This window comes from Pelodiscus sinensis, chromosome 1 (assembly GCF_052426305.1).
Source record: "Pelodiscus sinensis isolate ZL-2025 chromosome 1, ASM5242630v1, whole genome shotgun sequence".
In the NCBI taxonomy this organism is placed as follows: domain Eukaryota; kingdom Metazoa; phylum Chordata; order Testudines; family Trionychidae; genus Pelodiscus; species Pelodiscus sinensis.
In genome coordinates, this window is record NC_143052.1 from 106,282,798 (window position 1) to 106,299,121 (window position 16,324).

Genomic DNA, 16,324 nt, shown 5'->3' on the forward strand with positions numbered 1-16,324 from the left:
GGTCTCCAAACTACGGCCCGGGGGCCGGATGCGGCCCGCGAGGCCCTCTCATCCGGCCCGTGGAGACCTTTTTGGATTCAAAGGCAGAAGAAGTGAGATTGTTTCAAAACCCATTTGAAGCAGATGTGGCCAGTTGCCCAGATGAACTGCAGCTGGAAGTCATTGAGTTGCAAGCAAATGACCTCCTTAGGGACAAGTTCAAAATAGGACTGGTGGGTTTTTACCAGTTTTTGCCCAAGGAAGACTTTCCTAATGTCAAAACTTTTGCATCAAGGTACCTTTCAATCTTTGGAACAACATACCTGTGTGAACAAACATTTTCAAGAATGAAATACGTGAAGAACAATTTGAGAACAAACTTGTCCGATGATAATCTCAGGTCACTGTTGATGTTAGGGACAACAAATCTAAAGCCAGAAATGTCTGCTATTTTGGCATCCAGGAAACAATTTCACCATTCACACTAATACAGGTGTTCGTGTGTAGTGTATGAATGTGTTATTAAATAATAACTGAATAAAATAATATTAAATAAATAATTAAAAACAACATCCATGTTTTTATTGTTTTTTATTTGGACCTCAAGTGTGTAGTCGGCCCCCGAACTGCTGTTTGATAGTTAATGCGGCCCTCGGGCTGAAAAGTTTGGAGACCCCTGGTGTAGAGAGAGCTACGCTCTGTGTGACTTGGAAGAGCCCATCATACACCTGTGACAAGTCATGACCTTTCCCATTACAAGGGCTGGCCATGGAGTTTGAAGGACTTCAAAGTAACTCCTGAGTGACTCTACCCAGCTCCAACCCAAACCTGGAGCAGCTCCACCCACCTCTTTGTACTCTCTCGTGGCCACATCTGTTTTGTTCAGGTCCTGGCAATCCATGCTACTGGTACAAGGGGGCTAGGAGAGCGAACCAAAGTACAATTTTCATCGTGGGACTATAGGCGGGAAACTCGAGTAGTCAGTCATTGCCACTGAGACCAGATGAGAACACGGAGGGACAATCAGAGATAATACTCTGGCTCAGGTGTGTACATGTGGTGCTGGATAAGGCTAAGCCACCCCGAAGTCTGGAGTGACTTTAGAAGTAGTCTTGATTTATCTTCAGTTATTAGCACTAAAGAAACCTCTTTGAGAGACATGTAGAAAATTTCAGCTATAGGACAAAGGCAACAGGAGAGCTGCCTTATCTAACCAAACTCTAATTCTAAAGCATTGCCTGGAATTTTATCTCCTAGGAGCACTCCAACGAGTATAGCAGCAGAACCATTACTGTTCCTCTGAGTTATGGAGGAGAACAGGGAGGCATGGAAGGGCCAGTTCTTCTCAAGATGGAGTATGGTATTGCAGAAATCCCCCCTTGTCCCGTCCCCCCCCATAACAGCAAAAACTACTGAGCTCTAATAGAGGCTCACCTTCAAGGAGACCATGTGGTGTTTCTCCTGGCTTCACTTGGGTTTGCGACTGGGACAACAATTCTTTTCCTATTAGGTGCCCCCGGCTGTTGAGGTTGTCAAGGTGCTCACTAGCATGGCATAGCCCCTCAGAGAGTAAGCTTGTAATAACCTTGCATGGCCATAAATTTCCACCATAACACAGAAGTAATGTCTGATCTACAACACACTGAGATCAAAAGAATGACTCCCATTGACGTTAGTGTTTGTGGGGTCCTATAATCCAGCCTATTGAAGCGAATGGGAAAATGTGCCACTGAATCATCTTCCCGTTTGGATTTGGTGCTTATTCTGCAGCCCTGAAGACTGGAAACTATGTTATGGTTTCACTACAATAAACATATCTAGGCATAATGCTCGCTGATGTCAGTCATGATATTTTGTATGATTTCTTTTCTGAATGAAAGGTAAATAAATAAGATTCACAATGTAGTAAGCAAATGATTTTTGTATTTGTGACTGTCTTCTTTTCTCTTTAGTTATTTTTTGTTCAAGTTACTACTGGGATGCAAACAGGGTGAGCAACAGTCTGGGCTTGAAAGACAAACAAAATATCTGTGAGTTTGTGCCAGTTCTTAAGTGAACCAAAATGGAATTTTGGAAAAGGGAGAAAAACCCATACTTACCACAGTACCAGTGAAATGCAGGAAAGTCCAATGTGGTTACTTTAGAAAGAATAAAACAGACTTTAAGAAAACTTTCAACACAAAAGTCTACGACTAAAAGACAATTTCTTGTAACTGTATCTCTTGGTGTTATATTTAAATATCTAACTAACAATGACCCAACATACAGTGATGAGTTAGAAGCTTGCAGTGCAGTTCCCAATTCGCTAAAGAGTTCGTGGCCTTTATAAAAGTTTGTGGGATAGCTCTTGGCAGTGACAATTCCATCATGTGCGTCATTTTAGAAGCAGATGAGTTAAAGAATTAGGAAATGTTTGGTGTGGAACATTCTTGTAATGGAAAAACTAGGTGATCAAAGAAGGCACTTCCACCTCTAATTATTAGGACTATGTACTCACTGTACCTACACCCACACATGCATGAGTTAGTGAGAAGGGGAGAGTTAGCCAAGACACATTAAGTGATCTGGGAATCTCTTATGTTGGTCTATTATTCCCCATGAACTTTTGTCTGTCTTGTCTAATTAAACACAGGAACAATCTCTACTATGTTTTTCATAGGGTCTAGCACAATGGAGCCCAGAGGCACAATAATGTAAATGAGAAAAAAGTCAAGTTTGTCTCCATTGATTTAAATGGTTGTTGGGTCAGGCTCTGTATGGCAGAATTGATCAGAAATCTTCTTTCTGGTAAACAACGAGAAGTCCTTATAGACTATAGATGGCATCTTATAGATTACAGATGCATCTGACGAAATGGATCTTTGCCCACGAAAGCTTATGCTCCAATAAATCTGTTAGTCTGTAAGGTGCCACAGGACTTCTTGTTGTTTTATGCAGACTCAGACTAACACGGTTGCCCCTCTGATACAGGCAGTCCCCGGGTTACATGGATCCGACTTACATCGGATCCCTACTTACAAATGGGGTGAGGCAACCCCGCACTAGCTGCTTCCCCCCCTGCAGACCAGGGAGACGTGAAGCTAGCGCCCCCCCACACCCTCCCAGCAGACCAGGGAGACGCGGAGCGGCTTTTCTCAGCAGACACATCAGCTTGAGAATAAAGGACTGAGGGAAGTGAGGTGTGGGAGAATAAAACTGAGCTCTGGAGAAATGTTTGGCTAGAGTTTCCCCTACAATATGTGCCAGTTCCGACTTACATACAGATTCAACTTAAGAACAAACCTACAGTCCCTATCTTGTACGTAACCCGGGGACTGCCTGTACTTCTTTCTGATAGTCACAGTTTCTGTGAATGATGTGAACCAGACATTTCCTCCTCATCATCATCAATATGATATAAATTGCTATGAACAAAATATCTAGTAATGCTACAGGAAATTCCTTTGGGGCCCAAACTAGAAAAGAGATGGTAAGCCATACAGATGGTCCTGTGCTATTCTTTGATAGTGTACCACTAACTCATGTGAGAGCTGTAAGCGTGGAAGGAAGTCAAATCAGCAGAAAAGTTTCTAGATGAATTTATAATAATTAAATTCAGACTTCCTTAAGATTGGCAGCAAATAATTCTCCATCTTGGTTTTTGTGCTAAATTTACAAGCTTGTAAAGACTTAGTAAATAAAACCTGAAATTGCTTTCTGTAAATGCCTATACAAATCCTGAGGGAAATGTTAATCACTGGGGTTAGAATAATTGAGAGGGGGGGAGGGATTGAATTAAAATGCTGAACAAGAGAAAATAAAAATAAAAAAGAACACAACATCTATGAAGACAGACAGAAGACGTTCCTAAGAACTGTCGCTAAGGTTTAATATCTGCATACGGGGCCAAGCAAACAGTTCAGAGAGTTAATGCAAAACTGACCCATATAAAGGGCTTTTTACACAAAATACACACAAGCCTCTTGTTTGCAAATTTAACACGTTCAGGTCCTGGCCCAATCAAAGCTCGCACCCTACAAAGGAATGTCATCCTAGTCAATTGTGGATAGGAGCCATCAAAAGTGGAGTTAGTGATTTAGTAAGAGGTATTTTTCTAAAGGTGTGTCTACTCTTCAAAGTGGGGGTGAGAATTCCAGCTTGAGGAAATGTACCCATCAAACAAGCCTGCATGCTTAAAGATAGAATGTAGCCACTGAGGCACAAGAGATGGAGAGGCTAATCCAGTGGCATAGTGAGGGGAGACGGGGGGGAGGGTAGTTGCCCCCGGGCACCACACTGGGTGGGGAGTGCCAATTTAGTCCCTCTCTCCTCCCCCTGTTATCCCTCAGCTCGTCTGCTCCTCCTCTGCCTGTCGCCATCAGCTGGAGCCTCCTCCCCAGCCTCCTCTACCCCCAGCCCAACCCTTCTCCACCTCCACCGGTGGGTTAGTGCATTCAGGGGCCTGGCCCCAAACTGGAGGGGGTGAGGGAAAACACTGTACTAGCTCCACCCCTCCTCCCATAGTCAGGCTCAGCTGTGCACCAGGTTCGGGGCCCTGCCGCACAGTGGCTGCAGGGCAAATTTTTCCTTTGCCTCCGGGCAGGTAACACCCTTGTTATGCCTCTGGGCCAACCACCCCATGTAACAACATGCCCTCAGGGTAGCCTGCCTTTCCTGCCGTACTAACCGCCACAGCTACACTCTATTTTCAGTGTGCTTGCTGGATCACAGCTAGCATGTGTATATCTTCCCCCAGCTCAGAATTACACTCCCAATTCAAAGTGTAGATGCACCTTAAGTCAGCACGGTGCCAATTTCCTAACATTCAGGGAGCCTTGTGCTTATGGAAGTGATGTCTTCTGGAGAGTTGTAAAATAAGGGCATTGATCACTCTTAGCTAAATTCTAATGTAATAATCCATATTCTACCTACCTAAATTCTCCCTGTGGACTTTCAGCTGGCAATATCATCCTTCACTTCCTTTCTCAAAAGCTGTTGTACAGTGTCACTATTAAATAGCTGTTGCATTTCTGTGGGGGATAAAGGCTGTATACATAATTTTTACAGTGCCTGGGAGATAGTTATAGACGTAAAGCACTATTATGGAGATATGACTGTGATTCTAGAATTATCCATCTGTCCTGAATTTTAATCTATTTTCTAGCTCTCTCTAGCATTGAATTGCAGATAGTGATTAGTCTGAAAATATATATAGTTATAGTAGACTAGGAGAAAATGTATAGCTGGGATTATTTTTTCCTACCTGCATTAATTTACACTTATCAGCACTGAATTTCATTTGTCACTTGGTTAGTTTAGTAAGATCCCTTTGTAGCTTTTTGCTTTGGACTTAAATCTCTTGAATAATTTTGTATCATCTGCAAAGTTTGCTACCTCAGGGTTTACCCTGTTTTTCCAGATTTATGAACATGTTTACTTGCATTTGTACAGATTCTTGGGGCACCCTCTTATTTACCTCTCTCTACTGTGAAAATTGACCATTTATTTCTGCCCTTAGTTTCCCATTTTTAACTAGTTACTGATTCATGAGAGGACCAGCCTTCTTATCCTGTTACTGCTTACTTTGCGTAAGAGTCTTTGATGAAGGACCTTGTCAAAAGCTTTCTGAATATCCACGTACACTGTGTCAGCTAGATCACCTTTGTCCATATTCTTGTTGATACCTTCAAAGAATTCTAATAAACTGGTGAAACATGATTTCCCTTTACAAAAGGGAGTACAAAAGGGAGTCGCACTGTGTTGAGTCTTCCCCAACATATTCAATTTATCTGTATGTCTGTTAATTCTATTCTTTCAACCAATTTTCCTGCTACAAATGTTACACTTTCTGTCCTATAATTGTCAGGATTGCCTCTGGAGCCTTTTATAAAAATGGGTGTTATGTTAATTATCTTCCCATCATCTGGTATAAAGGCTGACTGCATGATAGCTTACACATCACAGTTAATAGTTCTGTACTTTCATATTTGAGTTCCTTTAGAACACTTGGGTGAATACTATCTGGCCCTGGTGACTTACTACTGTTTAATTTATCATTTTTTAAAAAACCTCTCAGTCTGGGACAGTTCCCCAAATGTGTCACCCAAAAAGAATGGCTTAGGTCCGGGTATCTCCACCACTGTCTCTGTAATGAAGACAGATGTAAGTAATTCAGTTAGCTTCTCTGCAATAACCTTCCCTAAGTGCTCCTTGAGCACTTTGATTTTTCCAAGGGTCCACCAAGTGTTTGGCAGGCTTCCTGCTTCTGATTCACTTCAAAAAATTGCTGTTAGTTTTTGCATTTTTAACAGGTTGTTCATATTCTTCCTTTGGCGTGTCTAATTATACTTTTACATGACTTGCTAGAGTTTCTTCTCATTTCCCTTTTTCGTCTATGATTTGACTTCTATTTTTAAAGGATACCTTTTTGCCTCTTTTGCCCTTTTACTGTGCTGTTTACCCATATTGGCTTTGGAGGTGGAAGAGGTCTTCTTACTGCCTCACTTGAGTTCTGCCTTCAGAAGGAATGACACTTAAGTGTCCCATTTCATGGATAAGTTCATGCTACATATGTCCAAACTTGGAAGAATTCAATGGTTTTATAATGTTGACAGATAATATTACTGCTAATTTTTAAACATTTTTAAAGGGTAAAATATTGATTTAAATGTTCAAAATTGTACAAAATTATGGATGTTAAGCATTTTAATTTTTTCTTGATTTTAAATGTTCAAATTTGTGTGGCTTTATGGGGGAGTATCAGACAACATGAGGAGTCAGAAAATAATACATGACATAAATTGAAATTCAAAAGTTCAAGGTCTGTAATGTTAAAACACAAATTGTTAACATTATATGTAAACATATATGTTAATATCCAGAAATCAAACTGGAATAAAGCCTCAAAACATCATTTTTCTACTTTTGCCTGCCTATACATTCTGATTGCTGTAGATGGAAATATTTTTTGTCAGTTTGTGAGCATGTGGTGAAATCAGCACCTAACTGATAGCAATTCTTCCAAGCCTGGATTTAGTACAGCTGTGGCTTACTGGTTTGCAGAGGAGTAAGTGTTGCCTATACTGTTTTAGGTGGAATGTGAGCAACAAAACAAGGGTTTAGTGACTTCCTAACTATACATGGCAGCTCCAGAACAGAGTGACATATCCTTTCCCTGTGACAGTATTCGCTTCCCAAACAGAGGCTCCTTTCTGGTCCTGAATTATAGAGAAAACATCTAGGTCCTATTATTTATATTTGTACTTTGGTAGTGTTTAGGCTCCTGGATCGTGCACCCCATTGTGGTAGGCACCAAACAGACAAAGAGCAACAAAATGTCCCCTACCTCATAAAACTTATCTAAATAAATGTTTACAATCCATACAGTGAACTTCCTTGCCAAGTGCAAAGTTCTTCCCTGCAGCATATTTTCTGCAACACACTGAACTTTGGCTAAAGCTGATACCAAGATGTCCTTGGTTCTCCTAGGACATGTCTACAGTGGGGGGTTATTTTGAAATAACTTCCTTTATTTTGAAATGACAAGGCGAGCGTCCATACTACCAAGCCTGTTATTTCAAAATAACGGGCTTGTTATTTTGAAATAATAACTCCTGCTTGTGAAGAGGAATAAGCTTATTTTGAGAGTTATTTCGAAATAACCTGGTAGTGTAGACATAGCCTTAGTGTGTGCAACTGACTCAAATCTCTCTTTTTCCCCAGCCATGCTTTTCCCAGCTGCTCAGCGGTATAAGAGATCGTTATCTGCCCTCGTGAGCCCGGTGCTGCAGAACTCACTGGATGATGTGGACATGCTTTTCGAGGTTCAGTATGTGGGGGCCAGAACCCCCTTCAGTCCATATAATGTCATTGTTTCTCATTCATCACATCCTCCCCATTTCATCCTATCTCTGAGCTCTGCTCCCAGCCTCAAACCTAAGTTACTGAGCAAAGTGCCATTTCTTCTCGTTAGTAGCTCAGGGTATGTCTACACTACCACCCTGTAGCCAGATGTGAACCCCCATTTTAACATCCATCTTTGTCTGCTTGAAACCATGCAGGGCACATAAGAGCAGGAAAACAGCATATTCTTTGAAAACCTTAGAGCAGGAGGTTTAGATATGCTGGCTCAGTGACCGTGACCAACTGTAAGCAGACATAGGAGGGTGGTCAAACTAATTGTTGACCAAGAGGCTGTACATCGTGCCCTTGACTTAACCCATATTGATACGAACACATAACCGTCCGCAGGGGGAGGAATCTCCCGCCCAACAAGAACATCCGGCAGTCCTAATTTAGCTATCTTCCTCTCTTACAAGTGTAAATTAACTTGAAACTTGCTTGTAAGAACTGGCGCCACAAAACGGACCAGTAAAATTTAGCCTCTTAAGATAAGAAAGAGAATACGGGCCCCCAGGGGTATAAAGATAAGTCCAGCAGCACACTTGCTTTGTGTGTCAATCTACCATCTATCTGCTAGTCGGGTTTGATGTTTGACCTCCCGAGGTTCCAGAGGGGACGCCCACCTCGTATTCGTCTTTCCGAGGAATTGAGAGACTGGCCCTGGCCTGACATGCTGGAGTCGAGAGGCACAAAAGGGGGTAAAAATTGTACCTGAATGTGGTCCTTTGTTTAAGTATATATACATAGTGTTAGAGCTCTTTAAAGATTAAGCTGTCATTTAGTACCATTATTTCTATTTTCTATCTTTACCTTTTTCCTGTAACCATTTTAAGATCTGTATTTTGCTAATAATTATAAAATAGAGCAATAGCCATTGTAACCATATAATTTATAAGTTCCTTTAATAAACCTGTAACTGTTTAAGTTTTAACCTGACTCCTTCAGTTGCTGTAATAGAACCAAGCACTATTTAAAAGAACTTCAGCCGGTCATAAAGGGACAAACATAAAGAAAGCTTGGGCATTTGGATCTGTGTCACTCCCAGGTGACAAGAGCCGTTGAGGCACCTTTCCAGCCTTTCCCAGGCTGCCCGCTGCGAAAAAACTTTGTGTTCTAGCAGTTAAAATCTAAAGTGTAATAAGCTCTTCCTACACACTAGGGCGTCTGTTAGCCTGTTTGGCTACCCTCTGCGAAAGGACTGTGGTCCTATCAGTAAAGTCACGGACGTTAAAAACTTTCAGGGCTCCTTTCAGCCTTCTGGGCTGCCCGTTGCGAAGAAACTTCGTGTCTTAGCAGTCAAAGACTTAAGAGACATACCCACACACACTGCCCTAACCGTCAGCTGACACAACCTAGTTCGAACTAGGGTGGTAATGTAGGCAGCCGGAGTTGCAAATGAAGCCCGGGATTTGAATTTCCCGGGCTTCATTTGCATATAGCCGGGCGCCGCCATTTTTAAATGTCCGCTAGTGCAGACTCCGTGCCGCGTGTAGCCGCGCGGCACGGAGTCCGCACTAGCGGACATTTAAAAATGGCGACGCCCAGCTATATGCAAATGAAGCCCGGGAAATTCAAATCCCGGGCTTCATTTGCAACTCTGGTTGCCTACATTACCACCATAGTTCGAACTAGGGTGGTAGTAGAGACATATCCTCACTGCCTGGTACCAAACAGGGAGGGATTGGAGTGATGAATACTTTCAGAAGTACAAAACATCCCAATTTCAGATTCTAGGAACATGTACACTGTTGAATATGAGTCAACAGTGTGATGCTGTTGCAAAAAAAGCAAATATGATTTTAGGTTGTATCAACAGGTGTGTTGTAAGCAAAACTCGTGAAGTCATTCTGCCGCTCTACTCTGTACTAGTTAGGCCTCAGCTGGAGTACTGTGTCCAGTTCTGGGCGCCACATTTCAAGAAAGATGTGGAGAAATTGGAAAGGGTACAGAGAAGAGCGACAAGAATGATTAAAGGTTTAGAGAACATGACCTATGAAGCCAGGCTTCATGAACTGGGCTTGTTTAGTTTGGAAAAAAGAAGATTAAGGGGGGACATGATAGCGGTTTTCAAATATCTAAAAGGGTGTCACAAGGAGAAAGGAGAAAATTTGTGCCTCTTGGTTTCTGAGGACAGGACAAGGAGTAATGGGCTTAAAGTGCAGCAGGGGAGGTTTAGATTGGACATTAGGAAAAAATTCCTAACTGTCAGGGTGGTAAATATTGGAATAAATTGCCAAGGGAGGTGGTGGAATCTCCCTCTCTGGAGATATTTAAGAACAGGTTAGATAGACATCTGTCAGGGATGGTGTAGACGGAACTTGGTCCTGCCTTGAGGGCGGGGGGCTGGACTCGATGACCTCTCGAGGTCGCTTCCAGTCCTATTATTCTATGATTCTATGATTCTATGATTCTATACAACCCACATTAAAATATATTTCACTTTGAGAAACACTCGATTCAAAGTGGACTCCTGATTTAAAACAAACAAATCTTCCCCCCCAAAATTAAGTCCCCTCGGCCTTTGGATAAGCCTGACATTGGCTCTTGGAGGTTAATAAACATGAGTTCTTTTGAACCAACAGGGGAGGTAAGATCCAGAGCCAGTGCACACACTCCCAAACATACCCCCATCCTGTGCTTCCAACTAGTAACTATATAGTGACATTTTGATTCCTTGCTTCACAGCAGCACTGCCAAATGAATCAATGCTTAGCAGCACAGCACCATATCTGCCAGTGCTAAGGAATCAAAATGAAAAACAGACCTCCCAGGATAGCGTGACTATTTCCCCTGTACAAAGCAGGTTCAAATACTCTGTTCAGGTCACATTTGAATATGATTCTGGTGCTTTGACCCTAGTGTAGATTACAAAACCACCACAAAATCTGCCACAGTTCAGCATAACTGGAAAAGATCCTAACTTAGAAAAGCAAGGACATCGTAGGCCAGTAGTAAGATGTCTTGGGAAGGTGGTGTAGTAGTCCAGAACTGGAAAGGCAGGAGTTAAGGTGCAGTGGTGGATTTGTTGAGGGCAGCTTCCAAAATGTCTTTCTTTTCTAGACAAGTTTTATTAGTTCTCTTTGCTTGGATTTTACCAAAGAAAAGAAATAAGAATATGCTCTAAATTCATGTTTACTCTGTCTATAGACTCCCAGAGGATAAATAACTTCCTATGTTCTGATTTTGTGCCAGTTTCTTTTAGCTGAGCTTGAAATTGACAAAGGCCTGAAGATCTCCATCAAAGACGAGGAGCTGGCTTCACTGAGGAAAGCCAAAGAATTTGACACTATCTGCAATGACATTATCCCCAAGAGCATCACAGAGATTCGACGGTTGAGTGCCAGGCTGTCTAATTACCCAACGGTCCTAAAGAAGGAAGATTTTGAAAGAACAGTGTTGACCATGGTCTATACTGCCTACAGGGCCGCTCAGTCTCGGAAACACCAGAAGGCTGTTTGGGCCGAATCCTTCATCAGTCTCTACAAGGCCCTCAAGCATGACTTGATGTTCTCACACAGCAAAAAGCCATTGCACTAAAGGAGTTTATACACCAAGAATGCAACAAGCTCTGCTGATAAAGTGGTTCTGCTATGTGTCTTTTTCCTCTGTAAACAATTTGTCTATGTGCAAAGATTTTTTATTCTCTTGCGCCCCCTAGTGGTATCCTGTTACAGGAAAAACATCTTCATGATAAGCAGGAAAAACATCTTCAGGGGAGTCCATACCCCCCAATGAATGAGGTAGGGGTGTGTGTGTGTGTGTGTGTGTGTGTGTGTGTGTGTGTGTGTGTGTGTGTGTGTGTTGTTATTCCCAAAAGATGGAGGAAGGGAATGTTCATCTGGAAAGTTTGGAACCCCTCTCCTGTTTGGAAAGTAATAGGTATTTGGAAGTCTCATTAAACAAGTCTATACCTGGTGTAATATCAGTGAAGTTAATGGCTTTGTCTAGGATGATTGTGACCTGAAATACCCTGGGGGTGAAGGGAGTGTGCTCTGGTAACTAGTCTGCCAAGGAAACTCAGAAGGACGGTGTACTGGGGAATTCAGGCTAGAAAAAATATACTAGCTTTGCTGCCATCTAGTGGGGTCTAAAGAGACAGAAAGAGAGACATAAGCCCCCAGAAAATGAAGAAGAATCATGGAAAGTAGAGCTTGGAGACTATGGCAAGAATAAAATAATCAATGTTCTTGCAAGTAAAACCAGTTGACTTGTTTCCCAGGTACTGACAACCTATCTTAATCTCTTGTTCACAGTTGAGCCAGTTTTTATTCACTAGAAAGATCACATAGCTATTAACGTGTGCAGTCTCCCCACACGAGCTTTCACAGTCAGTCTATAAAGGTCCTGCCATTATTTGCACATGGTTCTGAGCCTCCCATGTGTTATCAACTGCAGGATCAGAACCTAAATTAATTTAACAAATACAAATTTTTCAGCGTATCCCTGTAACTCAGTTGCTGAACCAATCTCCTGCTTCAGAATATCCTTGAACTTCCTAAACAGTGGAAACCCCCCATATTTTGTGTATTACTTTGCAGCTTGGCTCACCTTTGCCCGTTTGGATCATCTTTGCTTGTATCTCTGCGCGTATGAGGGAGAGAGTGTGTCTATCTTAGGTCATTCAATCAGGGAACAACCGTGGCATTCCATACTATTTAAGTGATCGGTCATGTGGTGAGAACTGTGAATGCAGAATGAAAAACATTCATGCTGACTTGATTGTGAACAAATCATAGGCTAAAATTTGTACAAATGATTTAACAAGCAATTGCAAATTATGAACAAAGGCCTTCTGTGGACACTTCATGGAGAGAGGAAAGGACTATATTCGTCAGCTAAATTATTTACAATAGGCAGTTCAACCTGCTCTAACGGCAGTAGCCTAAGGTTTGAAAGCTGTGCTCTAATGCTGTTTATCTACCTATGCTAGCTAATTTTGGCATGTTTCACTATGGTATCTGAGCACTTCTGACATGCTGTTACCCCTTTAATATATGCACCTGTGGTCTCTCACACACTCCACTCAGTCTTTCTCCCTTTAATTCCCCGAGGCAGAAGTTGCATAGGAGCAATGGTAAACAGAGAAGGGGGTAGGGTCCTTCATTTTGGAAGGGAGGTGGTAAGAAATAAGGAGTAGAGTTTCTGCACTTTGCTTAATATTCTAAACTTTCTAAACAGAGACAGGCCCAAACCAAACCCAGCAAGAGAAACAGTGGTGGTTGGATTTTAAGGACCAAATGCCAAGTCCCACGCTGCTCCTTTTCCATCACTCAGGCCATGCGCAAAGAGAAGAAGTCTCCTGCATGTCCCCTACTGTGGTGCTATTCCACTGGGAGGGTGATTCCCCAGTAAATGTGCAGCTGATACAGACGCTTCCTTCTCTGCAGCTTTCATTGCAAGCAGGGTTTGGGGGACAGTTAAGGGCAAGCAGTTTGAGCAGTTAAGACAATTAAGTCTCAGTTTGACAAAGCCCTGGCTGGGTTGAGTTAGTTGAGATTGGTCCTGTCTTGGGCAGGGGGCTGGACTCGATGACCTCCTGAGGTCTCTTCCAGCCCTAGGATTCTATTATTCTAAGCAGGGGAAGCTAGCAGAGCACAATGTACTCTGGCAGTCCATGGCTGGTGAATGGCCACTGCGGGATCATTACCTGCTGGTGCTGTTTAGGGTCTGCCAAAGTTATTAACAGCTGAAAATAGGGTTTTCTATTGGTTAATGGGAGGCATCTTTAACAAGAGGTGTAACTAATTCCATTTGTGTGTGAAAGAATATTCACATGCAAAACCAGCATGCAGAGCATCCTTTAAAACAGGGGTGGGGAACCTCAGGCCTTGGAGCTAGATGCGGCTCCCAGCTTGCCTGAATCTGGCCCACACAGTTCAGGGATCACCACAGTATTGTGGAGGCTGCACAGGTGCTCCAGCCCCAGCACTGCCATACTGCAGGGCTGGTGAACAGAAAATCTACTATGCTGGCCCTCCTAGGCTCTGGTGTGGGAGGAGAATGTGGGGAGCGTCCCCTCAGTTGGAGGCCACATCACCACCACAAGCAGGCCAGTAGATGTCTCACATGTAATGCCTTTTCTGCACCTCTCTGGGAAATCATACTCACATACTGCATAGACTTGTGGATTACTCTTTTTTTTCCCCCAGTGGGACTGGAATGGGAGCGCCAGATATATCCCTTCTTAAAAGCAAATACAAACTATCTATGTTTTTTTCCTTTATAAAATTACCCTGCTGTATAATTAATTTACTCATGGAGGCCAATTGTCATGAGTGTTCACCTTGTTTTTATTCTGTGCGACTATTCCATTCCCTAGAGTGACATCTGCTGGGAGAGTCTGGAACTAGAGCATTCAGGAGCTCCCACCACAGCTCCTTGTCCTATCCTCTTTCCTCCGGTGAAACAACCAGGATTGGGGCAAGCAGGTTTTAAGTAGAATTATCTACACAGAGAAGTCTCCCCCGCCAGGTGGCATTATACTGCACACCAAATTCATCTGCTAGGGAACATAGTAAGCATCTTGGAAAATTATCCGTACAAATGTTACTCAGAACATCCTTCCATTCTCTATGGATAACTGCGCCTTACAAATGACCTTTTATTTCTTTACTGTTAAATTAAGTTTTCTTGAGTTTATCCCCTAAGCCTGCCCCAGTTGCTGTAGATAATGTAACAAAGGAGAAATAATATTGTTGTCACTTGGCTTGCCCAAGTGTATTTAATACAGAATCATTAATGAAATAATAAAACCCTGACTGAGAACTATTTGACTGTCTGGTGCATTTGCTAAAGGAAGTAACTCCACTGTGGATGTGTGGCAACTTGCAAGTGTAACATGCCCTTATTTCAGGAGCTGATTTGCTATTTAACTACCCTGCAGCATGTCCCCAATCCTTGGATATCTTTCAGTCTGTGGAGCTTCATTCACACAAAGCATAACCATTAGAGATGGGCAGGAAATGGGATTTTTTTTCAACAGGCTATTCCGACGCTTTGAAACTCATTTCCATTTTTAATTGTTTCAAAAAGCATTAAAATGTCATTTTATGATGCAATGTTGTAATATAAAAATGTTAAATATAATAGATGTAAAACAGTATTAAAATTAATATAATAGCCAAAAATGAAAGAAGAAGGTGTTTGCCTTATTGGAACTAAACATTTCAACATTATCAAAATGAAATGAGTCACCTGAATGTTCTTCCTTCAAAAGTGTTGTTGAAATTGACACATTTCAACCAAATGTTTTTTATTTTGATCACACTGCATTTGCTGAGGGAAAATTAGTCTGTGGAAAATGCTTCAATCAATGTTGATAACCACACCGGAAAATTCTGCTGGCTGGATCTCTTTCCCCTTACAGTAGGAACAGCCACGTGATTGGCCACACAAGTTTTCAGCAGCTCACAAGGTTACACCAAAAAGATATGTTCACGTAAAAGACCTCACTATTCAGTGCAAGACATTTGGTACTCACAGTGATCTGGCTAAACAGAGGCACTTCCCTCTGCGAAGGAGTGGAAAGTACTGAGCAAATGGATCAATACCCCTATGGGGTATCTATCCTCCCCCAGGTCGATAACAGAGGATGCATAGGAGCAAGGGTAAAACAGAGATGGGGAGAGAATTTCCCTACTTTTCCTTCAGCCCGGAGCGAGTGAGGGGCCTGGAGTTCAGTGTGGTGGAGTACCCGGATTCTGGAGAGCCTTCCCTTCACAATACCTCTCCTAGACTTGCTCAGACATGTGCACAGATTGTCTCATCTTTTAGGGGAGAAAATAAGCACTATTGTCAACTTTATTCCCATAGCTCTTTCTAGCATAACTTGGTTAAAGCCTGGAATTTTTTGCCTCTCCTTACCTTGGTGTCACACCCACTGACTGTGGCATATGAACAAACTCATTGCTCTTCTCTAGTATGACAAAGATCTAGTGTCCTTCAGAGATTTGTATGCCATACCCTCAGTAATACAGTGGATTGAAACACTGCCCCCTTGTGGGAGTGCCATGTTCCGGTGGCATTAAATACACTTATGGCATCTTCAGATGTCTTCTCCTTAGCATGTGGGGCATGGCAGGAAGAAGTGACTATTGCACTGCAGCATTTCGTCTCCTTCTGGATTTACCTCAGGATGCTGCTGCTCTAGGCCTTAGGCTCCTGTGCAGTCATTTACCTCTGGGAAAAGTGGCTGTAAAAGTCCTGACGTGAGAATGGTGGCTCTTTGCATCCCCTTTGCGTGGATGTGGTTAGCCACACAGGTGTAAAGTAAGGGAGCACATGACCCTGTGGCTTTAGTTCGTGACCAGATTGTGCATGGCTCTCAGATTCCCATTTCTACGGTGTGCAGGGAAACAAGGGATAATCATGACCTCAAAGAGGTGCAAGGAGGGAAGAGTTCCTTTTCACCCTGTTCTGCTCAAATATCTTCTCTTTGCCACCAGTCTCCCTTCATAAGTCCATT

The 16,324-nt window shown here is 42.5% G+C and overlaps 1 protein-coding gene across 1 annotated transcript in view; it reads left to right on the plus strand.

The window, feature by feature from the left end:
• FAM180A (family with sequence similarity 180 member A) overlaps nt 1-14,993 on the plus strand; it is a 41,394-nt gene extending 26,401 nt beyond the window's left edge. The window contains exons 2-3 of the mRNA XM_006114374.5: nt 7,681-7,781; nt 11,053-14,993. Of these exons, the coding sequence (XP_006114436.2) occupies nt 7,681-7,781; nt 11,053-11,397 (446 nt within the window). The 3' untranslated portion in view covers nt 11,398-14,993. The remainder of the gene's footprint in view (nt 1-7,680; nt 7,782-11,052) is intronic.
• Nucleotides 14,994-16,324: the final 1,331 nt, after the last annotated feature.